Source organism: Mustela lutreola, chromosome 1 (assembly GCF_030435805.1).
Source record: "Mustela lutreola isolate mMusLut2 chromosome 1, mMusLut2.pri, whole genome shotgun sequence".
NCBI lineage: Eukaryota > Metazoa > Chordata > Mammalia > Carnivora > Mustelidae > Mustela > Mustela lutreola.
Window position 1 is genome coordinate 176,207,945 of NC_081290.1, and position 23,428 is coordinate 176,231,372.

The following is a 23,428-nucleotide window of genomic DNA, read 5'->3' on the forward strand; positions in this document are numbered from 1 at the left end:
CCCCCCCCCCCCCGTGCACAGCAGCCGGGGCTCATCGTGCTGCCCCGCCGGCTCCAAGCCGTCCTCCGAGGGGTTCGTGCCACTCACCGCACAGTCCACCGGGCCCTGCTCTTTCTCGCCTCGCCAGCACTTCCCAACTGGCTTCTATTTTTAACCTGAAATACCACAAAAACAGGCCATACACCCTGTGGCTGGCCAGCCCTGGGCCTGAGCCTCCTGCGGCTGCTGGGACGAGGTGGCTCACAGTTCTGCAGGCGGACGTCGGGTATGGGTCTCCCCAGCGGAAGTTGAGGTTCCCAACGACTCTGCGCCCCGCTCCAGGCTCTGGGGGGAGAACCAGCTCCTTGCTGTCTCCAGCTTCTGGGGGGCCGGCGTGCCTGGGCTGCGGCCCCTCCTCTAGCGACAAAGCCAGCGAAGGTTGTCTCCCGTCGCATCTCCCCGTCTCCCATCAGCGGCGTCCTGCGCGTGCCGGGGCTCGTGCAATTGCATTGGCTGCACCTGCATCACCCTTCTGCTCTCAGCGTCCTCCACCTCCATTGCACCTGCCCAGGCTCCTTTGCCCCATGAAGTAACTATTCACAGGCTGCGGGGAGTAGGACGAGGTCCCCGGGTCCTTACTCTGCCTATGACTGGCAGTCATTCTCGGTGGGAAGGGAGAGGGTGGTCCGGACATGTGCGGAGGGTCTGCGGTCTGCCTGTTCCAGAATCCCGGGGCTACCTGCACATGCTGTGGTCCCCGTTCTGACTATCAGCACCAGCAGGTATTGCTGGACTATTTACTCAACACCCGGTGTAAGTCGGGTGTGGTCCTAAGTGCCTTTGTGAAGTCCCTTTCAGGAAGTCTCCTGAGTCTGAAGCAGGAACAGGATCAGAGAGGTCAAGTGAATGATCCAAGGTCACACAGCCAACAGGCATGTCAGGTAAGGAGATAGGGGGGCCTATATCGTAACTCTAACCTGAAGCCGTCTCCATTAAAGCTCAACAAGGTCACAGCCTGGGGTTGACCTTTCACCCAAGGAGCTGCTGCTTTAAACATCACGCTGAGGTCACCGGAGGACTATTCTAGGTCATCTTTCTCCCGGATTCCCAAGTGCGATTGCCGAGGACATGGGGACGGAGAAGCCTGAGAAGGCTGCGGTCACAGGCGGCCACTTTCTCTTTCGCACGTGGGGTTGACGTCTGGAGCCCTGGGCTGGACCTGTCACCCTCTGTGCTCCTCCCTTGACCCTGGACAAGCTCCACGGCCTCCGCGCTGCAGGCGTACATCCCCGAGGAACCGCGCTGCTGTGAGGTCCGGCACACACCCCTGACACCTCGGTCTCCCCGAGTGCCCCGGCGGGGACAGCAGTACCCACGTCCCAGGGACGCTGGGAGGCAGGCATGGGAAGTGCCCAGCCCACAGCCCGTGCGGTGTAGGCCAGCGGCTGGACGGTGGCTGTGAGACCCTCTCGCGGGAGGGCGTGGGCTCCGCCGAGACAGCGGATGACAAGTAGTTCATAAACCGACGTGCTCCTCCGAGGACTTACTTTAGACGTCATGTGAGAGTCTAGTAATACAGCCCTGCACACGTTTCTGTGAAAAAGAGCAATTTCAAACACCCAGAAGGATGACAAGGGAATGGGATGCCCCGTGGAGGCGAACACCGTCAGCGTTTTTATGTCTCCGTGCAGGTGTTCGTAGGGATGAAAGCTCGTTCCTGGATACAGGTGAAGTGTCCGGGACTGGTGTTCCTGTGTCAACTCAGACGCCCCGAGGCTGGGCTGGCAGGCGAGTGGTGTGACCCACGTCCTGGGAGATGGGGACCTGCCCAGCGCTGAGCGGGTGCTGGGCTGGGCCATGCGAGGCCAGGAGGGGGCGCTCGGGGTCCACAGGGCAGCTGCGTGGCCAGCGGCCTACGGAGCAGAAACCACGCGGGCCACCGGCCAGGAGGGAACGAGGCAGCTTCGAGGGACCCCTTGGCATCACCAGCCAGCACTCCTTGGGTGCGGCTTGCCCAGGCGAGAACACAGACGGAGAAAGCTCCCCGAAGGGCCGGAGTCCCTCCACATCAGGGTCGTCCTCCATGCCCTTAAATTCACCTTCTTAATGTCCCATCATGAGTCACAGTTTTATAAGGTGACGGACAGGCCACATGTGGTCGAACGGGCTTCCTGCATGGCGTGTCCCACCGTGGCTCAGACCCATCCGGAGGCCACAGGACCGCGCACCAGCCCACGGAACTTTGTCCCTGCTGAGCAGCTTCTCAGGGAGTTCAGGGGACAGAGGAGGGCAGCTGTACCGCCTATGGGGGGTGGGGATGCACCCCAAAGTCCGGACGCATCACCGTTTGCTGCGGAAATAGAAGGAAAAACTTCATCCAAGGACAGTTGAAGCCTTGCTGACCACCTGCCGTCTGCAGGAGGAGGCCTCGTGACCCCTGCAGGAAGCTGGTGTCGGTGCAGGGAAGGAAAGGACGGGGGTGCTGAGCCCCCAGTGTCTGTGGCCTTCCTGCCCATCTTCCCGCTCCTCAGCACTGAGCATATTGGGACAATGGCCTCGGGGAAGTTTCTGCTCAGGCCCCTCTGTCCATCCATTCCTGAGCTTGGTGCCCCCCGCGCAGCGGGAGCCACACTGTCCCCCGGCTTTTCCTTGCCCCAGCGGTGCATGCCCAATCCGGGGGCCTGCACCCTGGCTGGCTACCCCTGCTGCAGCACTCTTCCCCAGCCGTCCAGGTGCCCTGCCCCTGCTTCTTCCCCAGGCATCCCTGCCAGGGCCCCTTTGTCCGCGAGTGTCAACCCGACAGCTGGGGACACTGGGGACAGGCTTCACTCCTCTCACCCTGGGTGCGTCCCCGGAACGTCGCCGTCTTCCCGCATGCTCTGTTGATTGTATTTACTCTTTGTCTGTCTTCCCTGAGCGGAAATCCCCACAAACACAGCTCTTGATATTTTGCTGATGAATCCAAAGCGCCTAAAACAGAGCGTCACGTACGTGGTGGTCAAAAAGTACTTTTTCTTTTATTACAATAGAGAGACTACTTAATATGACATCTGCTCCGTGGAAAATCTGGGTGATAAAAACGTGTGTTTATATATTTTCATATTTAGAGAGAAAAATAAGCATTCAAATATATTTTCATATTTAGAGAGAAAAACAAGCATTCAAATATCAGAGGTGTATGACCCACGACTTCTGCTGTGTTCCTGGAATGTTTAGGGTTTTTGAGGCAGGTGAATGTTTTAGCCCAGAAGAGCCCCACATCACCTGCACTCACAATTCACTGTCCGTAACTACCGATCCGACCCCAAACCATTGCGCTGGGCTAGAGTGCGACCCTTGCATGTGTCCAGCAAGACATGGAAACATGTGGGGAAGAGTAGAAATCACGAAAACGTGGTGAGAGCTAGAATGCATCTCTGTTTGACCAGATAACATGCAGGTGTTCTCCAAGACATTAATCTGATAATCCACGATCTTCCTTCTAACATGTGATGCCACCTCTGTCCTCCCGAGGGCATGTTTCTGGACTTGTACTTGGTTCCGTTAGCATCTGTCTCCCCTTCTGTATCGGCCCATGCCCTGATGTCACAGTGGCTCAGTGATGTGTTTTCATGTCTGCTGGGACTCCCTCTGTCTTTGTTCTTTGTCAAAACTCTTAGCTCCTTGTGTGTATTTGTTCCTTCGTAAAAAAACTTCAAAATCAAGTTTCCTAAATAATTCCATTGGGATTTAATAGAAGTTTCATTACATTTATAAATTAATTTGGGGGAAATTTTCATCTTTGGAGTGTTAGATCACTCCATACACTTATATGGTGTTCGGATTTTTTTCCTTTATAGGGTCTGAAAATTTTATTTATTGGAGTCTCGTTCTGTTTTCACTAGATTATTTCCTACATAGATCGTAGATTTTGCTGTAGCTGTTAGTACTTTATTTTCTATATTTTATCTACTTGTTTGTTGTGAGAGTATAAGAATATAAAGGATTTTGATATGTTGATGTTATGTTTGGAAACCCTGAAATGTCTGTCCTGTCCAAAGAGTTTTGATTCTTTTGGGCTCTTCGTCGTAAGCGACCAAATGGTCTTCGGATAATGGTAATCTGGGCCCTTCCCTCTTGACCCTTCCACCTGATGTGACTTTTACCTTCTTTGCCATTGTTATTCCTCTCATCCTGCTTCTTGGCCAGACTTCAGTACTGTGTGGACCAGGTGCCAGTGATATAGGCAGCCGTGTGGTCTCTGCAGTGTCAACGGGACGGTGACTCGGCTTCTCCATACACACTGAAGGAACATGCTCTCTCTGGAAGAGTTCACATGAGATTGGAACGATCAATTCCTTGAAAGGGACTTCTGACAAAACAGACAGAACTATCTAGGCCAGTGTTTGTGGGAAGATTTGCAAACCACTGTTTTTGTTTACAATAAATAAATTTAATTTAAATTAATTAAATTTAATGTAACTATCTTAGTAGTTACACAATGATTAAAACATCATTTTTCTATTAGTTTCTCTTTTGTTTCTATATTTTTGAGATACTGAATACAGTGCAGTGTATACATGTTAAGGGCACATAATTTAGTGAATTTCACAGGTGCACAGGTTCATGTGACCCACAGCCCATGAAGAACCAGAACGTTTCCATCACCTTAGCAAGTTCTCTGGGCTCCTTCTCACCCAATCCCAATCCTTCTTCAGATCCAACCACTGCCCTGATTTCTTTCCCTATCAATTACTTTTCCTAATCATGAAGTTCATATGCATGGAATCAGGAGAATGAACTCTTATGTGGAAGATGGTTTTTAGATTAATCTATGCTGTTGTGTGTCCTAGTAAATCACTCACTTCCATTTGTCTAGAATACTAAATTGTCTGAATGTGTCATTTCCAGATTTGGGCTCGTATATCAAGCTATGAACCTTCTTAAACGAGTTTCTTGTATGCTTTTCACTTATTCCAGGAGAACAGGCAGAGGAGGTCATAGGGTAGGTAAATATTTAACTCTGTAGGCAACTTCCCTATCATACGAGAGGCACAAATATTCCAGGTCCTCACTTGGTGTTGTCAGTCATTAATAGGAATACATTTAGTGGTTTTGTAGTAATACGTTATAGGAATTTTACTTTCTTGATAATTAATGATATGAAGTACTTTTTTCATGTGTTTATTGGCCTTTTTATCTTTCTTTATGACTAGTTTGATTTGATTATGGCTTCTGTGCATTTTTAATTGGATTATTTGTCACATTATTATTGATTAGCAGGGACTTTTTATATATGCTGGGTCAAAGTCCTTTGTGAGATATGTGTATTACAAACGTTCCCACAGAACTATCAGGTTCCCTGGGCTCTGCAGGTGGGTTAAGGCCTGGGTCCTGGCTTGTTCTCTGTGAGCTGGACCAAGATAGACTCAAGGCCACTTGGGGCAGCGTGTTTGGTGAGGAAGTCAGCACAAACCACTGTCATTTCCTATCCTCTCCGTCAGAGCCTCCCCCACTGGGACCACTCAGACATTCTGTCTCCAGCTCTGGGCATTTCTGGGGGCTGCTGCTATGTCTGACCTTCTGTAGTTAAGAGAGGACGGAAGGCCAGAGTCCTCTAGCTGCTGGTCAGGCTGGTGACACACCTGTTGCCGGCCTCCCAGCTCCGCTGCCCTCTTGCATCCATTCGGTCTTAATGTATTAATTTTGGGAACCCTCACTTGGTTCTTGAATTACATCGATAAGTCGGACAAACAACACAAAACAACAACAAAGCTGAACCCAAACGATGGCCCTTGTTCTCATGGACCCTCTGCTGAAGCGAGCCGCCGGGGGGTGAACACTAGAGGCGATGGGGGGGGGGGGTCACTGACCGTGTTAGAAGGTGTTAGGGCTCCAGGTTCATGGCAGAGTTGTACAGGACAGTTGCGAGTATGTTTCTGGCTATGTGGCAGGGAGGCATATGGGGTCATACTCAAAGAGGAAGCCAGCAAAGGTCTCACTGGGGAGGACGTCTGAGCAAAGCTGGAGGGGAGGAGCCCGACGGAAGCAGGCAAACCTCTGAGGGAACCTCAGTGAGTAAGGGCTGAGGCCCAAATACCCCTCACGTGCTGGAAAACGGCGAAGGAGCCGGTATGCCTGGAATGAAGCCACCAAGGGGGGATACTAGAGAAGGAGGACAAAGGTGACAGAGCTTGTAGGACCTTATAGGGACCTAAGCTTTTGCTGTGTGTGACATAGGGTCTGAGTCCCTTGTCTCTTGGGGTCCTGATGTTTCCAGGCCTGCCATATAGACACCAGCAATACAGCAATGGGGGGAGAGAAGGGACACCAGCAGAACATGCTTCCCAGAGCCGGCCCCCACTTTGGGGGCCACTGGGCCTCCCCCATACAGGATGCCTTTCCTCCCCCATGCCAGCTGGTTCTGTCTGCCCACTCAAGTTTTTTCCCGTTTGTGTCTGATTCTAGAATGCACCTACCAACCTCCTCTTACTTCTGTGGCTTTGGTTCAAAGGAAGGAGCTCACACACCTGACTTGGCATCTTGCCCAGAGCTTCTCAGCGTGCATTTATTCTCATGGCAAACAGAATAAAAATAATAGTCAACAACACACAGTACACAAATCATTCACTCTAAAATCAAGGGACTCTTAACCCCAGAGCTCCACCAGAAAACCCATGAGACATGATAAGTATGAGCCAAAGAGACGATTTGCCTCACAGTCATTCTACCTCAGCAGCATGAGCGAGGCCCTGTAAACGTCTGCCTGCACAACACAGCCTGGAACCCCCGGGTGTTCTGGAGGGAAACTCCCTGGGGGACAAGACCATCAGGCTGATCTTCAGGGATGAGCTCCAAACTTGATGGAGCTAGCCCGGAGAACAGCTGAGAAGTTTTCACCCGGTGCTCCCACCAGGACCTAGCCAAACCTCAATAAGTCTCTTCCATTATCATCATCATTTTTTTTTAAGTGGCTCATTTTTATTTTTTCTTTTTCTTTTTTAAAGTAAGCTCTGCGCCCGACACGGAGCTTGAACTCACAACCCAAAGACCCAGAGTCTTGCACTCCACCAACGGAACCGGCCAGGCACCCCAGTCCCTTCCACTATTTGACTTAAAGGCCTAGTTTGAAATGGAAATAAGAGAAGGTCAGTAACCAGCCGCTTCCTGTCCCGTAACGCGTATGCCATGGGAAGTGCTAGAAATTCCGTACGTGCTACCTTCCCACGCACTTGCACTGTGAATTCCCCTACTCAGAGACAGAACATTTGAGGAGGTGGTTATTATGAGACGTCTAATCCCTTCAAACAGCAGAGAATAGGGACAGAAAGCTTTCCACTGTGGAAGCCCGAGGATAGACTATGACCTCAGCACTCCCTTAATGCTAGCTAAATAGTGAGAGTCCGGGAGGCCAGGCCGTCTCAGGAACGCAGGCTGCGGCCAGGCCGAGCTTTAACAAGATGGCGCCAGAGCGTCCGCGTCTCTGCATTGCCGAGAGGTGAATGTCAAGCGCTGAAGGAAAGCACCTCCCCGGAGCTCATGAGGAGTATTGCTTTTTCTTTTCTCCTTGGGGAGAGTCAGGCTTCATTTATTTCTACAGTTGAACCAGCTGTTGATATTCAGGATAGTCAAAATTCGCTTTGTGTGAGGATCAAATTTGTACTGTCTTTTTCCACGAAAGAAATAGAAAAATCCTGGAAATGAAATGAAAATGAAAATCATATTTGACAAAGATACAGTGGTTTTGCATGAACTTGTGAAAACAATATCCATTTTCACATACGCAGTTTGCTTTCATGTCTAAGGAACAGCTCGTGTGTCATTTCTATGGTGGGAAAAAGGAGAAACTGGATGGTCTTTACCTCTTTCTTGGAAGACAGCGTCAACTTTTTTGCCGATTCCAGGAAACCCATGAGCTATTTCTTTGGGAAAACCTGTATCCATAGACCGTGTGTTTTCATCATACCTGGTAAAAAAAAAAAATTAATAGAAAAATAAGAACATGCGATTAATGTAACAAAAATAAAAAAAGAAAACACTGGGTGTGGTGCAAAAACAATGAATTCTGTTACGCTGAAAAGAAAAAAAAACAATATTAAGCGGTAAGTCATTGTTCTGTGTGGTTTGAGTGCATGGATTCATTTAATCTTCCCTACAAAACTGAGAGGTGGGGGCTGCCTAATTTTTAGTTTGGAGAAAACTGATATCTGCTTTCAATAGTTCTGAGTGGGCCCATCACCAGCATGAAAATAATGGGAGCTTTTAACTGGAAAGGGTCCCAATTCGACAGGGTTATGGGAGACTGGACGTGACAAGACCTTGCTCAGAGTAGCATCAACTAAAAATCTGATTCAAATTTCATCTTGGACTCCACTCCCTGTCCTATCAAGGGGAAATACTGCAGGCAAGAAGCTTCCTTTTGGGTGCTCTCCTTTTATTCTCCTTTTTAAACTCCATCCTACAAGTCCCTTGCCTTCCAAGGACAGATACGGTGAGGTGACACCAGGTAGGAGACTCACAGACGCTCAGTCTGGCTACGTCCATCCACCATGGGAGGATGGAGGTTTGGCACCGTCTGAGAACAATTTTATAGATTTTATTTATTTGAGAGAGAGAGAGAATGAGTGAGGTCAGGGAGCAGCAGAGAGAGAGGGAGAAGCAGGCTCCCCACTGAGCAGGGAGCCCGACATGGGACTCGAACCCAGGACCTTGAGATCATGAGCCGAAGGCAGACGTTTCACTGACGAAGCCCTACAGGTGCCCTGAAAACGATTTTATTTCTTTTTAATTTTTTTTCTAAATATTTTATTTATTTATTTGACAGACAGAGATCACAAGTAGGCAGAGAGGCAGGCAGAGAGAGAGAGGAAGGGAAACAGGCTCCCTGCTGAGCGGAGAGCCCGATGCGGGGCTCAATCTCAGGACCCTGGGATCATGACCTGAGCTGAACACAGAGGCTTTAACCCACTGAGCCATCCAGGTGTCCCAACCTGTAAACGATTTTAAAAGGCAACTCTCCGGGACGCCTGGGTGGCTCAGTTGGTTAAGCAGCTGCCTTTGGCTCAGGTCATGATCCCAGCGTCCTGGGATCGAGTCCTGCATCGGGCTCCTTGCTCAGCGGGGAGCCTGCTTCTCCCTCTGCCTCTGCCTGCCATTCTGTCTGCCTGTGCTTGCTTGCTCTCCCTCTCTCTCTCTGATAAATAAATAAAATCTTAAAAAATAAAAAAAACAAAAGGCAACTCTCCTTCCATGGACGGATCTGACCCTGACTTCCAAGGGTCCGTCGTTACCTCCAGTACTTGCTGGCGACAAAGAAGTACGTCTTCCCGGTCTCCTCTTCGTGAACAGCAGCATCGATGCTCTTCACTGTGTGCGGGAAGCCCAGGGAGTGGTAAATGTCCTTGGGGTAGCCTCGCCTCATCTTAACTGCATTGAAGGCCCAGACTTTACTATCTGTCAACCAAAAAATCGACCGTGAAAACTTGTCTGGGACTCTGGAGGACAGTCAGCAGGGTTTCCATGCTGGGAATGAGCAGAGCAGGGAGATTTGATTCCCCAGGGAGGTGCCCCTGGGCCGGGCCTCTCTGCAGCACGGTGGGCCCCCTTCCCTAGCGCAGGGCCGCATGTGGTCAGGTGGCCGGGCCACATGCACTCCTGTGGGTTAGCGTGCCTCCCTGGACGGCACACTCAGCTCTTGGCTGGCTTGGGTCCTGACGGAGGACTTTGTGTGTGTTTGTGGACCTCCTCCAGCATGGGAGCTCGTCTGTCCCTCACAAAGCTGGGGCTGGTCTGCACAGCCATATGCCATGCCCCAGCACCTGCAGAAAGGCCATGGGACACTTTCCAGGTGCATAAATCCTTCTGAAGCTCACAGCACACGTGTTAGATCTGCTTCAAGAGTCTTGACTTATCTAAATGGCCCCCTTAATGTTCAGCCAAAGCACCTGATGAAAATGGAACTCAGAAACACTGACCCCCAAACCCCAGAAGCTTTACCTTTAAAAAAGAAGACTTCGTCTCTGCTAGCAACCTCGTAAGCAGCGTCAATTCCTCTTGACAGCGGGACCCAGAAGTCAGTGATGGCACCGAGCTCCCCTGTTTTGTAGAAGGGTCTTGTGCGTAGGAAGAACCTGGTTTAAAAGGAAGGGCCGGTCCAGCTGGCAGCATATTGCTGGCCCATCTCCAGCCTGTTTTCTCGGGGAGATGAGTCACACATGCCCCCAGGGCTATGGCGACAGGCCGGGCCTACATGGTGGCTCATCTCACAGAAGTCCCCGTGGGAGCAGACAAGAACTGAGGTTAACAGAGGGGCCAGCGCTGCTCCAAGCAGCCCGGGGAACGGACGGCATACACGTCCACACGGGCAGACGGACGGTCACCAGGACCATGGAGCTCAGACGCAAGCACCCGGCGAGCTCCCAGCCTTGGGAAGGACCAGAGGCCACCGCAGGGGGCAGGGTCCTCCTCGTCCGCCCCTCAGCAGCCCGGCCCATGCTTGCATCCCATGGCAAAGTCGCCTGCAGTGTCAGCCCCAGGCCCCAGAGATCCAGCCCCGGGAGCATGCTGGGCCGGCCCTTCCCTCCTGGGCTCCAGGCTACACTGCCCAGGCCTGGTGTAGACCGCTGAGCACTGGTGTTCAGAGGAACTGGTTTGTTCTAACTCACTGACATTTCCCATCCTGGACACGAGACGTAAAAGGGACTAGAAGACCATGTCTTGCTGCATCACTGACAAGTCTATGACCTCAACAAGGGGAATTCTGTCTGTCTGCCTGACCACACAGATCTGCATGTGTGTTAGTCGTAAAGGAGGGACTCACTACACCTTTTATTCCACCAAGTTTCTGGCAACTGAATGCCTTACCTGTGATATAAATATTCTTACTCTTGTTTTATAGTAATTTCTGCACCCAGTGTGGGGCTTGAGCTCATGACCCTGAGACTGAGAGTCACAAGCTCTTTCCATGGGGCCCGCTAGGCCCCTGCTCTGTGATTAAAAGTTTTGAAGGATCAATCATTTCATGTAAATGCATGATTACTCAAATTAGAAATTACAAATATATTACTAAAGAAATATATGGAACGTTCAACAAAATATGAGAACACCTTAAAAACATAAGTCAGTGTTCGTGGTAATTTAAAAAATCTTTTTATCTATCTATCTATTTTTAAAGATTTTATTTATTTATTTATCAGGGAGAGAGAGAGAGAGGGAGCATGCACAAGCAGACGGAGAGGCAGGCAGAGGTGGAGAGGGGAAGCAGGCTCCCTGCCAAGCAAGGAACCTGATGTGGGACTCGATCCCAGGACCCTGAGATCATGGCCTGAGCCGAAAGCAATGGCTTAACCGAGAGCCACCAGGTGTCCTGCCTTTTTTTTTTTTTTTTAAGATTTTATTTATTTATTTGACAGAGAGAGAGAGAGAGAGAGCGCACAAGCCGAGGGAGCAGCAGACAGAGAGAGAGGGGGAAGCAGGTTTCCCAATGAGCAGAGAGCCCAATGAGGGGCTCAATCCTAGAACCCTGAAATCATGACCTGAGCCGAAGGCAGATGCTTAACCCACTGAGCCACTCAGGTGTCCCCCACTCTTTTCACCTGTTTTTAAAGAAGTACAATTCTCCACGAATTTCGGTAATAGCATCAAATGTTAACTTGCTTTCACAGGCTTGTGGTACTTGACGTTCTCTTGGCTGGATGGGATTTTTGGAAGGTCCTAAAACATAAACAAAGGTTCTGGAGTGTTGGCTTATTATAGTAACACAAAATCACTTGGAGTGAAGGCTCTTTCTTAAAGGACAAAGCTAAAAACTCTTTATTTCAACCCCACATACAGAGCCCCAGTCGCCGGTCCAAGGTGCCCCCCTTTGTGCTCACCGTAGAGGGCCTGAATGGCATCGATGTCCCTCTGAGTCAGCAGATTATCCCCATAGTAGTTGTAGCTGGAGAACATCAGGGACTCAATGTCACCGTCGTGCAACAGTCCGAGGGAATGGCCCACTTCATGTGCTGCGACGTGGTACAAGTTGAAATCTAAAGACAGCAGTAAGACGTGTTTGCGGGTCCTGGAATGCACTTCTGAGGAACCCCAGCAGAAAACAGAAGTTCCCAGATGACCACAGCATTGCTGTTGGCTTTGTGCAACATTGCTGTGTTTCTGGTGGTCTGGGTCTGTGTGGGGTAGCGATGCATGCATAGTTTAATCAGAGAATGGAGAGGGTTTTAATGATTCCAGATACCTTGGTTAAAGTTTGAATTTCTGAGATGAGGGTTAGTCTGATTCTTGGATGAAGTCCGCCAACACAGAAAAATCCCATTGGTCAACAAATATCACAAAATGAGGTAGAAAGTGTTACACACCAGAGGCATAATAGTATTCTATTAACATTTATCATTTCTTTCTTGCTCACAAATATTACATTATGCCTGATTTGAAAATTTAGGTAATATAGGAAAGTACCCAGAAGAATTCCCCAAAACCACTTCACCAAACATAACCATTTGAAAACTTTGGTATGGGATTGTATATGGGACAGTGTGATTTTAAAACGTCCCATTTTCCAAGTAACATATTTTGTTGGTAAAAACTACTTGCAGAAACAATATTCCCCTACAGTTTTAAATATACGGACACAAGGGAGTTACCATTACCTTTCTAAGAAATTATAGTTTTAATAAAAGCTTGTGTTTAGTAAAGTATTTACGGCTGATCACATAGCTGGCTTGCTTTACTGAAGGGATTCTTTCAGATAAAATATTGACCTATGAAAGCAAAACATAGCACAAGTTGGTGCACTCACCTCTGAAATCCTTGGTCCATCTTTTCTCTTCATCAAAATGAACATCTCCTCCAATGCCTTCTCCCGGTGGGAAGGCGTGAGCAATAATGTTTTCAGGTCCGCCGAAGGGGTTGTTGTCGTTGTGATCTGTGCGACAAATTCCCGTTTCTATCCCGCTTCCACAGACGGGAGGAGAGAGGACAGTGACAAGGAGCCCAGCAGCATTCTTTCCCTTTCGGCCGGTAAAACCCACAGCCCGTTAGGAACAGGAACGCTGCCTCCTCAGCACAGTGCAGGGGGAGGCGAAGTTCAGGATGGTTTTGGGAGACCAGAAGCGCTTACCTCCCCTGACAAAGGATATCATTATGTCCGCTTGGCCCTCAAAGACCCTGGTGAAGGTCAGGGCAGAGGCATTACTCCAGAGCTGAAAGGCTCTGTCAATCACTCTGTCCACGTCTGCTCTCAGCAAATCTGGTGTGTAATTTTCAAGCCTTAAAACGGAATAAAACAGAGATGTAAGAACTCATGGCTCACGGCTCTGCTGGGAGACGGCGCCCTCGCGCTGGTGCCCGTCTGCTTACCTGTAGGTCAGGTGGGTGTGCTCCCAGCGGAGGGTCTTCTCACCGAGGGCGTATGGAGCCACGTCGGGCACCCCACATCGGGGCTGCCTCATCAAAGCCAGGGTGTCGGCGTCCACCTTCCCCGTCACCTTTAGCCCATAGAACGCCTGCATCTGCTTCAGCTTCTCAGTCACCAGACTGCTGCTCCTCTGCCTGCCGGGCTTGCTGGTTCCAGTCCTCAGGTGGTAGTATTTCCGCAGGTAGTTCTGATCAAGAGAAAAAAACATGAAACACAGGATGTGAAATCTTCTTTATTTCTTCCGGTGAATCTTCAGGATTTCTCTGTGGCGGCAGAAAATTCTTTCGTCTTGAAGATTTAGTGCAAAAAGGGGAAAAAAAACCTGTGTGCCGGTGCCCTGATCCCACAGGTGACTGCTGGCATGGTGGCCGAGTCTGGCTTCCCCGGGAGCTCGGTGTGCAGGCAGGCAGGGCTCTCTCTCTCTCTGGCCCCCTCTACCTCTGTCTTCTAAAGGACAGTCTGTGGGTGGGGAAGTCCATCTTTGCTTTGGTCATGTTCTAGTCACCCTAGAAGGAACCCCACCCTTGCTTGAGCTTCTACTCTTGACCATGGAAAAATGAGAATGTAAGTTTCCTGCCTTTGTGGCATGTGGCATTCAGCATTTACCTGGACCAACTCTGCGTCCTGCTCTTGTGCTCTCGAGCTCGTGGCGGGGAAGCCATGGGACCCCACGCCCCAGAGCAGCAGCAGCAGCAGAGGGAGGGGGAGGCTGGTGGCCCTCATGCTCCTGCCCTACCCACAGTGTCTGGTGGCTCCTGACCTCCTGAGGCAGGTTTTGGGCGCAGCCTCTGCCTTATGTAGGGCCCTGGCATCCTCAGAAAAACAAAGGCTCTCTGACTCACCTCTGACGAGAGGGGCTACACCCTCTTTTTTGCAATGTGTGGTCTCAACTTTCAAAACTTGGGACATAAATAGATTAATCTTGCATCTTCTCTTGTCTTTACAATCTTATGATTATGATCAAGCAGGACATCCCCAAAGGAACACACCTCATCCCACACGGTTGTATTCTCAAACTACTTCTGTGCCGTCTTAAGGGCAAGGGTGGCTCAGTGGGTTGGGCCACTGCCTTCGGCTTGGGTCGTGGTCCCAGGGTCCTGGGATTGAGTCCCGCATCGGGCTCTCTGCTCAGCGGGGAGCCTGCTTCCTCCTCTCTCTGCCTGCCTCTCTACTTGTAATCTCTGTCTGTCAAATAAACAAATAAAAAATCTTAAAAAAAAAAAAAAAGAGTAAGCCTTACTATCTACGCTAGAACGTACAGCTTGGAGGGCAGTCCATGTGCTTCTAAACAATTGGGTGTCACTGCTGGTTCCGCTGGTCCTGCCCCGCTCCCGGGTGCGGGAAAAACAGCTGTCAGTGTGTTTCCTCTTCTTCCACTTCTACCCTCCACGACTGGCTCTAGGAATCACTGGCTTCTCCATTTTCAAAGAATTTCCTCCTGATTTTTCTTTAAGATTTTATTTATTTATTTGAAAGAGAGAGAGGAGGAGTGGGGTGCCAAGGGAGAGGGACAAGCAGACTCCACCCCGAGTGCAGAGCCCGACGTGGGGCTTGATCCCAGGACCCCAAGATTGTGGCCTGAGCTGAGACCAGCAGGCGGAGACTTCATGGACTGAGCCACCCAGGAGCCCCTCCTCCTGCCCTTTCCAGCTTCCTGATATAATTTGTTTTTTTAGTGGCCACACACTGCCTAAATCACAAATCAGCACGAAGAGCCGTTGTTGAGGAGAAAGTTCCCAGGTCCACAGGGCAGGTGTTTTATTAACTTGTTGCTCAGTTTCAGTTCTGCTTTGTCTGGCTCCTGGGACACAGGAGGGTGGCTGTGCACGGGTCCCAGGTAGAGACGTGTCTGAGAGACCCGCGGCTGAGGGTCATCTTCTGCCGGAGGCTGCTGCTGGGTGTGTGGGACCGGACCGTTACTCATTCTCCCCGAGCCCTTTCTCCCTGCCATGGAGCTTGTGCAACACCTACTTTGCCTCAGCTCCTAGGAGCGCAGAGGAGGAACAGGTCAGCGAAGGTTTGTGCTGTAAGAGACGGGGACCAGGAGCTACAGGTGCAGAAAGACGGAGACACTGATCTCCTGGGAGACGCCTGGCACCCGAGCTCCCTGACCTTCACCAACACTGTTATCTCTCAGTGTCTCATCGCCTGGTCCGAGCTCGGCAAGAACCTGCCAGTTTGTTCCAGCCAGAATCTCCTCTAAACCTTGATGCTTTGTAGCATCTCGCGCCCTCCCCCCGCCCCCTGCTCTTGGGCCACACACAGTCACTCTCCCACACCACATTCGGAAGTGACCTCCTACTGGACTCGGTCTCTCTCCTCGTCACAATAGCTGTGGAGTAGACTTGGATTCTAGCGCTTGAGCTGGCGTCCAGCTCTGGTTTTCCTGAGTGAGGCGGGGTCCCGGACAGTGGGACCCCCGAGCGGGCTCCCGCGCACCCCCCGCGGCTCCACAGGTAGACGACTTGGAGAGCCAACCAAGTACGGATTCACTGAACAAAAGCAACGGGTCCAACAAGTTGGCCTTATGATAAAGCAGGACTGAGGCAGGAGTGACCTAGAAAACTAAGAACAGAATGCAGAAGAACCGTGTGGGTCTGGCATCTGTCCGAAGCAGAGACAAATCCAGCAAAACAGAACACAATCTGTTTCCTAATCGGAAACCGATTCACAGAAAAAGGATCTAGGGCAGGAAATAAACACACTTTAGAGACACACAGCAAGCAAGTCATCCTCTGGGTTGCGGTGTGGCTGGGATCACCCTGAGCACCCCCACGCACCTCGACCCCATGCAGGGGTGGGGGCTGGGGGCCCGGTTCTCGCTGAGGCACAGCATTTAGGTTCAAGCTCCTTCCAGAGGAGCTGCCCTGGAGAGCAGGTTGGTTCCCACGAGAGCTGCCTTCTCTGTGGCTGATGAGCTGTGCTACGGAACGGCTCACCGGTTATCCCGTAAACCACACCGGGTACGAGACGTTCCTGGTGCACCTACAGATGCGGTGTGATGTCAAAGCCGAAAGGAAAAGACCTTGGTGGGCTGTACCCACCCTTAAGTACTGGCGTTGCACTTGAAACATCCCCTCAACACTCACTCCTCCTCTCTCTGGGATATTTAAAAAAAAAATTTTTTTAGCTTGTTTTTTTTTTTTTTTTTTTTTTTTTTTAAGATTTTATTTATTTATTTGTCAGAGAGAGAGAGTGAGCAGGAGCAGAGGGAGTGAAAAAGGGAGAGGGAGAAGCCGGCTCCCTGCTAAGCAGGGAGCCCGATGTGGGGCTCGATCCCAGGACCCCAGGATCATGACCCGAGCCGAAGGCAGATGCTTAACCACGGAGCTGCACACATGCCCCTCTCTCTAGGATATTTTAAGTAGTCACCCCAAAGAGAGCAAAATAAACCGGGATCTAATCAGACAGTGAAGTATCTTTGCAGATTGGACCTGGGTCTTGTCCTGAGTGCCTGCCGGGCCACAGCGGGAGGGACTGTATGCGCTCCTTGGGAAAAAAAAAAAAAAAAAAAAAAAAAAAAGAAGTGATGAAGGGAAGAGAGACAGAGCAGTAGCTTGTGAAGGGGAAGGCTGAGCCCAGAACGCTGCTTCTCTTAGGATGAAAGGGCATGCAGGAGGCAGGGAAGAAAGAGAAGAAAGTCCATTAAGAAGAGACTGGTTGATTTTTCTTGGCTGAGTCAGCTTTTGTATGAGAAGGATACTTAGCATCTGCAGGGCTTTTACAAAATGAGCTTAAACTCGTCTGTGCAGCAGTCCAGTAGAGGACTGGGTAGACGAGGAAGTCGGCTCCTCACGGGAGCAGCGGGCATGCCCGCGATTGCACAGACACCACACAGTGCGCCCCGGACAGGCCCCCGAGCTCTGAGTGCGAATCAGGGAATAGCGCGCTCATCTTGGCTATTGAATAAGCTGTGCAGCAGAGAGAGAGGGATGCTGGCTTCCGTACCTCCCTGTAAGATGAGAGGGTCTCCCCATGGAGACTGGTTCCTTTGCTGGAGAACAGGGACAATAAGCATAGTAATATCTCCAAGAAATGTATTTTGGGAGAATTAAGAGGAATCATGTGTATTTCTCAATGCTTATCACACTGAAGCGCATTGCTCAGGGAGAGCCGATTCTTTCTAGACTCGAGAGAGCTCTGCTGGGAAATAACTTACTGAAACACTCTCACATGACTGAAGGGGAAACATATCCAGAAAGGCTCAGTTGTTCTCTTGGAGAAAACAGCTGGGAAGTGATTGAGGGATGGGTGAGATCACTCACAGTAGATTTCAACTCCTTAAAGGAAAAGTGACTTACGTTGTTTCGGGAATGAGACAAAACAAAGTATTTTTAGCTGAATCCACATTGCAAACAACACTTTGAATTGTGTCTTCTATAGATTTCGGAGCCTTGTCCAAGGAGCCCGGTGGCCAGGTGTTCCTGACTGTGACCATCACCACGGTGAGCTGAATACAATTTGAAGAATGATTGCTACATGGGCATGTTTCTAAGGGCGATAAACTGTGCCCGAGTCATGAATCTTGCATAATCAAACTTGTGGTTTCGCTAATGACAGTGCAATACCGACCCTGTAATCTTGGTAGGAAAGCTTACCGACACATTTACCAATCAGCTTCAGATGTAACTGACCTATTACTTATCAAGTCCAAGGACTCTCCCCCAAAAAGCAGTGTTTCCTGCTGACTCTGCAGGGACCAAGTTTGCGGGAGTCTTAGGTATCAATGTGGCAGATAAGCAAACCCATTCCAGCCCTGCCTCCCTGTCCCCAGCCTGGGTGAGACGAGGTCTCTGTCCCCAGCCTCAGGCATCATCTGAGCACAGGCAGGGGCTGACAAGACCTGGGGAGCTATAAGTTGTCAGCCCACCGGACCGCGAGGGATTGTGGTTTTAAGCCCTTAGGCTGCAGAGTGTTTTCTTGTTATACAGCAATAGAGAACAGAAAATATCCCTTGATTACATCTTTTGGAGGCTGCGTCATTCCTTCCCCTGCACACGCAAAGACGTAAGGTGTGTTCCCCGGGCTGCTGAAGACGTGCGATGGGCACACAGCAGACGCTGGCGTGCCTGCCAGCGGACGGCCTTCTCTTCCGACGTACATTCTGCGGGTCAAAAAATGCGCTTGCTGCTGTGATCAAATGATTGTCGAACAAATGCATGAAAGAATGTGTTAAATGAATCATGACAAAGACAAGGTCAGGTGTGACGTGAGCTTTGTGGAGAGTTTGGACTCAACTGTTTCATATCCTGAACGAAGTTTCCCACTCTTTATGATGGGTTCACAAGGGGAAGCTGCAGATGGTCGCCTCCAAAATCGGGACCAAAGGGGCCTCTTCTTTTCTTGAGTCTCAGCAGACATCTTCGGAGATCCCAAGCATCACATTTCCTCTAGCCCCTCTGTGCCACTGCGCACACTGTCCCCTGCCCAGGGGACGCCCTCCCTCCCCTGCCCTGTGGCCGGCGACCCCCACTCTCCACTCTCAGATCCGACATCCTTTCCTCCCCAGGATCACGGACCCACTTCTGCTTCACTCAGCGATCCTTTCTTGGCCACCTGCTTCATGCCCGTCGTGGCACCCTTGAGGAGATGAGAGCGGTAAACGATTCGGGGAGGCTGCAGCCTGACACGGGGTAAACGGGACAGGCGTTATAGTGCAGTGTGACAAGTGTTTTGGGAGCATGATGTGCTTTTCCCTACTGGATGTTGGGGCTGAGCCCCTTGTAGGTGACCCCACAGCTCCGTGAGCTTCCCCATTATGGCCACAGTGCTGGGTACCCAGTCACCAGGCCACTCACTTCTCCGTCCCCCTGTGGGGCATGTAAAGTCTGGAGGGCAGAGCCGTGTCTGCAACATCCCCCGTGGTGCAGCGGACCTCACAGGGCCTGAGTCCATGGGGGGTGCAGGAGCGAGAAGGCGGAACCCCACCCAGCCTTGGGAGGCTGCTTGGCCAAGCACTCGGCTCCCACGAGGAGAGCGACACGGCTTCTTCCTGCACCAGCTTTCCGCTCCTGTCCCTCGTGTCTGAGACATAAACACCTCCCGCCAGGTGTTGAGTCTCACGCCAGGGTTGGGATGAAACGGCTCCGAGGCTCCTCTCCTCTCTCCGGTCCCCCAGTGACTTCAGGTCACTTTCCATTGTGGCCCTGCACGGTGTCCCCCTGGTCCCCCACCGAGCCAGACCTCTCCTCGCTGGTCGGCTCCGGACCAGGGCGTCTCTGTGCGTCCCCAGCACGGCTCACAGTTTCTCGGCCACACCTGCTCCTACCGTCCGTGCCTCCTCTTCCCTCTCCTCGTCCCTCCCTCTGTCCCTCTCTCCCTGACCCCCTCCTCTGTCTCACAGTCTCTCCCCTCTCTCCTCCCTCTCTCCTCGTCTGGCTCCGACTCCTATGTCTCCTGATTTCTCTGCACAGGCGTATTTGACACATGGACCTAATGACTGTGAGAACATGTTGTCACTCATAATTTCCTCAGCTCCTTGGAGCGCTGTGTGACAGTGCCGTGTGGTACCAGGTAAGGAGGCCGGGAAACACAGAGAGAAAGGACAATACCCCAAACCACCTACGGGCTTCCCTGACCAATTTTCCCTACTTCAAAAATGTGCCTTAACACTCACGCTGGACACAGTTGCGTGTCTGTTCTTGTCCAGGAGTCACTGATAAACGGAGCTCCCCAGGGCGGGGGGGGGGGGGTTCTGCCTCCAAACCTTTAGCAGGACTGGATTTTGACCCGAATTATCTGGATCCTTGTTACTGGCCGCGACCCCACCTAACATCGCTCTGTGTTACATAATCGTTGCTGATTTTAAAATTACCACAGACTTAGAGGTTAATATGTTACTTATTTTAGTTTCTGGGGCATGAGTCTGAAAGCGGCTCAGCAGGGTTAACACGGACAGTCCCAAGGCCCTGGCTGGCGGCGTGCCCACCTGGGGCAGGGGTGTGGGGACTCTACTTCCAAACTCGGCCTGTACTCACTTGATTCCTTCCCGCCTCGTTCCCACCATCCTACGGCAACTTATTGATGAGCTCTGGCCTGTTTGCAACCTCAGCAATTCTCTGTCTCCCCGAAGCCAGAGGCACTCCATCCTTCCTCTAGGGGAAGGCGTTCTTCCAGATCCCTGAACCACAGCTGACCAGAGGCAGGGGTCCCTAAAGCATCTGCTGCACCCCCACCGGGAGCCCTCATCCACCGACCCCAGGGCTGGTCTTGTCCTGCTGTGGGGTCCAAATCCATATCCCCGCCTGGATGGCCCAGTGTTGCTGAGTTCCTCCCCGCTGCGGGGCTCTCCATGAACCCATCCTCAAACCTCAATGGCTCGACTCCGCTATGTCTGACCTCGGCTTTGTGCCCCTCTGGATGTGTTTGCCCCCAGGCTGCATCTCGTCAGCACCCGCATCTGGAACCATTTCTTACTCTAAGAAATTGATTGTGCTTAAACGGATCACAAGACTTACCGGTCCCTATTGGGAGATGCTTCTGTGCGGGAGGATCTCATGGACAAGGTGGACAATGACCCAGGCATGGCGGGGTGACAGGTCTTCTGCAGGTCAGGCAGGTAGGAGGACAGCAAGGTGGGGAACGTGAGCACCGGCGTGTGGTCAGACAATGGTGAGGACTGTCCCCTCTGCCACTCTTCAGCCGAAGCCCTTACTGCGCTGTCTCTACGCACACGGCACGGGCAGAGTTCAGAGGACACGGCCAACGAGAGGATGTGCCTGTGAGCCAGACAACAAGTCGAAGTTGATGGAGATTTCAAGACGAAGATGTAGGAAGAAGGGGGTGCTATTGTCTGAACCAGGGAGGTGGAAGAAGGGGCAGAGAGTCCAGCGAGGCCACATACACTAAGGAATGATGGAATTGCTAGAGTCATGTCCCTCCTATCTCCAGGGGCCTGGAGGAGGCCGGTCAGCATTGCTGAGCCAGAGTCTCGAAGTGCGCACAGTGTCACGTGCCCAGCACTTGGCCGCGGGCCCCAAGGGTGAGCAGAATCAATCTTGTCTTGGTGCCAAGGGTCCTGACCATTTGGGCAGGCTGAGGTCTGCAGAATCAGGAAGGGTTGCGAGGTCATGCGGCTATCTCGGGGAAGCACAAGCTCCGCGAACTTGTGTGGCTCTGAAAGCAATGACATTAATTAGTGCCTGATGGGGACAAAGTGAAACGAGCCTGGTGGACCTGCGAATGGTCTACTGATCTAGCATCAGGAAGCAAGATGTTGGGAGCTGAGAGTTCTGGAGCCGAGTCCTGGTTGACTGTGTGCCTGTTGCTGACCCCGGGAAAGGCTGTCCTTCAGAGCCTCCGTTTCTGCGGCTGGTAGACAGCACTATCCACTGCAGCTCCGGCGAGAACCAGCCAGTCCTGCACACGGGACGCACCTTGTACAGAGCTGAGAGATGGAGAGTCCACATCCTTCTTATCCCTCAGCCAAATGAAGGCATTCAGGAGCCCGGACACATAAGAGAACCATTTTTGGAAGCGTTTTCCTTGCCAACACCTCCCCAAGACTGTGCACACTTTGCCCTTCTCACCTCCCATCGTTCGAGGTGGAAAACACTGACGCTGCCGGCTCTCCGTCCCATCTGCCCCCCACCCCACCCGCATGGCGGGGTGTGAGGTTGGGGTTAGCCACCTCCCACCTTCACGGGTCTCAGCCAGTCGTGGGATTCCTTGCTCCTTCCCACGGCGCCTGACTCTGTGCGGCCCAGGAACGAGGGCAGCTCGACCAGAGGGGAGCGGCGCCCTATTTGGTGGACAGAGACAACGTACTGAAGAGAGGTCAAGGCGGACATCCAGCCTGAAGGCTACAGGATCATTTTGAGTGCGGAGCCGAACCGCAGAGAGGAAGCCCTTGGGGACGGTCCTCGGACGTTTCGCGTTAGTCTGCAGGCCACTCGACCCATCCACACCCAGATCATCCCTGGACGCTGTGGTCAGATTTCCTTCCTTCCTTCTGATTTGTTGTGTCATGTTAGTCACCGTACGGTACATCATCCGCACTTGATGTCGTGTTCCATGATTCACCGTCTGCGCGGAACACCCAGGGCTCTGTGCAGTCCGCGCCCTGCTGACACCCACCACCGGGTGGCCACCCATGCCGCCGCTGTCGGGGTGGCCTGATCAGGGAGCTGCTTTTCCAGCCCTGCCCCCTCTCCACTCCCCGTTCCGCGCTGCAGCTTTTCCACTGGAGCTCGCTCTGAAACAGCAGATGAAAGGTGATGCGCGTGACATTGTTGTTTTCAAAATCAAAATACTGGTTACATTTGGGTGTGAAACAAGGCTCAGGGACGCGCTCATGAGGGCACAGCACAGAAGGGCAGACTCGTGGGGGTTGGCAGCCATGCTCCCCTCTGGGAAAGACGGCAGAGGGTTGGGAGGGAAACACTTTTCAGTGAGTAATGTTTCCCCTCTTTGGACTTCGGGCTGTTTGTGTGGACTCCACCTCAAGAATCTCACATAAAATATTTGAAGGAGAAATTTAAATAGTACCTATTTTTGCACAAGAAAATGCTCTTGGTTATGTTGGTGGTTGTGATAAGGATTTCTGACTCCGCTTGGGCTCCTGACAGGACAGCGCTGCTGTGTCCTGGCATTAGATGAGGCAAAGCACGTCTCCTTCGGCTGATGATGTGAGCCGGGAAGCATGTTTGTTCCAGTTCGTGGGGTCTTAGGAGCCGGGGAGGAACGTAGCAACAACCCTTTCCGTCTGCGCAGTATCCTCCCGGGGTAGCTATTCCACCCCTGGCCTAGAGTAGAAATCCCGCCAGGGCCCATGATGGGCTTTCAGTCTTACCCAGAGAGATTGGGGAGCCGGGTGTTCCCGCGGCGCGGCCCACGATGAGCGACACTCCGATCGGAGGACCCGGTCCCTCGCATTCTCCCCCCTGCAGCCTCTCCGCGCACCCCCACCTAGTCCCATGACTTCACAGACATCCCCCGCCTCCCACAGCTTCACGTCCCGTGTGCTGGGCTCCATGACCCTCCATCTAATGGCCCAATGACACCTTCCCTTGGTCACCTCAAAGGAATTGCTAAATTAGGAAAATGAGCCGGTTCTTC

The 23,428-nt window shown here is 51.7% G+C and overlaps 1 protein-coding gene across 4 annotated transcripts; it reads right to left on the bottom strand.

Moving 5' to 3' along the window:
- Nucleotides 1-5: 5 nt before the first annotated feature.
- LOC131834604 (interstitial collagenase-like) lies at nt 6-22,149 on the bottom strand. Of its 4 annotated transcripts, none has more exons than XM_059179297.1 (14): nt 22,009-22,149; nt 20,830-21,090; nt 13,315-13,559; nt 13,076-13,224; nt 12,755-12,880; nt 11,832-11,987; nt 11,553-11,670; nt 9,955-10,088; nt 9,249-9,411; nt 7,821-7,924; nt 6,452-7,652; nt 4,125-4,280; nt 2,818-2,949; nt 6-2,329 (listed from the first exon to the last, which is right to left on the bottom strand). In XM_059179297.1, exons 3-11 carry the CDS (start codon nt 13,464-13,466, stop codon nt 7,543-7,545), a joined length of 1,212 nt encoding a protein of 403 aa, XP_059035280.1. In that variant the 5' UTR covers nt 13,467-13,559; nt 20,830-21,090; nt 22,009-22,149; the 3' UTR covers nt 6-2,329; nt 2,818-2,949; nt 4,125-4,280; nt 6,452-7,542. The 4 variants fall into 4 exon arrangements, with proteins under 4 accessions (XP_059035280.1, XP_059035275.1, XP_059035272.1 ...); XM_059179292.1 differs by having other exon boundaries at nt 21,901-22,149; XM_059179289.1 differs by lacking the exons at nt 20,830-21,090; nt 22,009-22,149 and adding an exon at nt 13,979-14,126.
- Nucleotides 22,150-23,428: the final 1,279 nt, after the last annotated feature.

Bases quoted from the DNA above. Each gene is read 5' to 3' on its own strand.
- LOC131834604 (XM_059179289.1), bottom strand. From the start codon at position 14,095: ATGAGGGCCACCAGCCTCCCCCTCCCTCTGCTGCTGCTGCTGCTCTGG. The intron at 11,671-11,831 runs GTGAGCACAAAG...TTTATGTTTTAG, and splicing joins TGCCATTCAGGCCCTCTACG to GACCTTCCAAAAATCCCATC. The intron at 7,925-9,248 runs GTAACGACGGAC...TTTTTTTACCAG, and splicing joins GTCGCCAGCAAGTACTGGAG to GTATGATGAAAACACACGGT.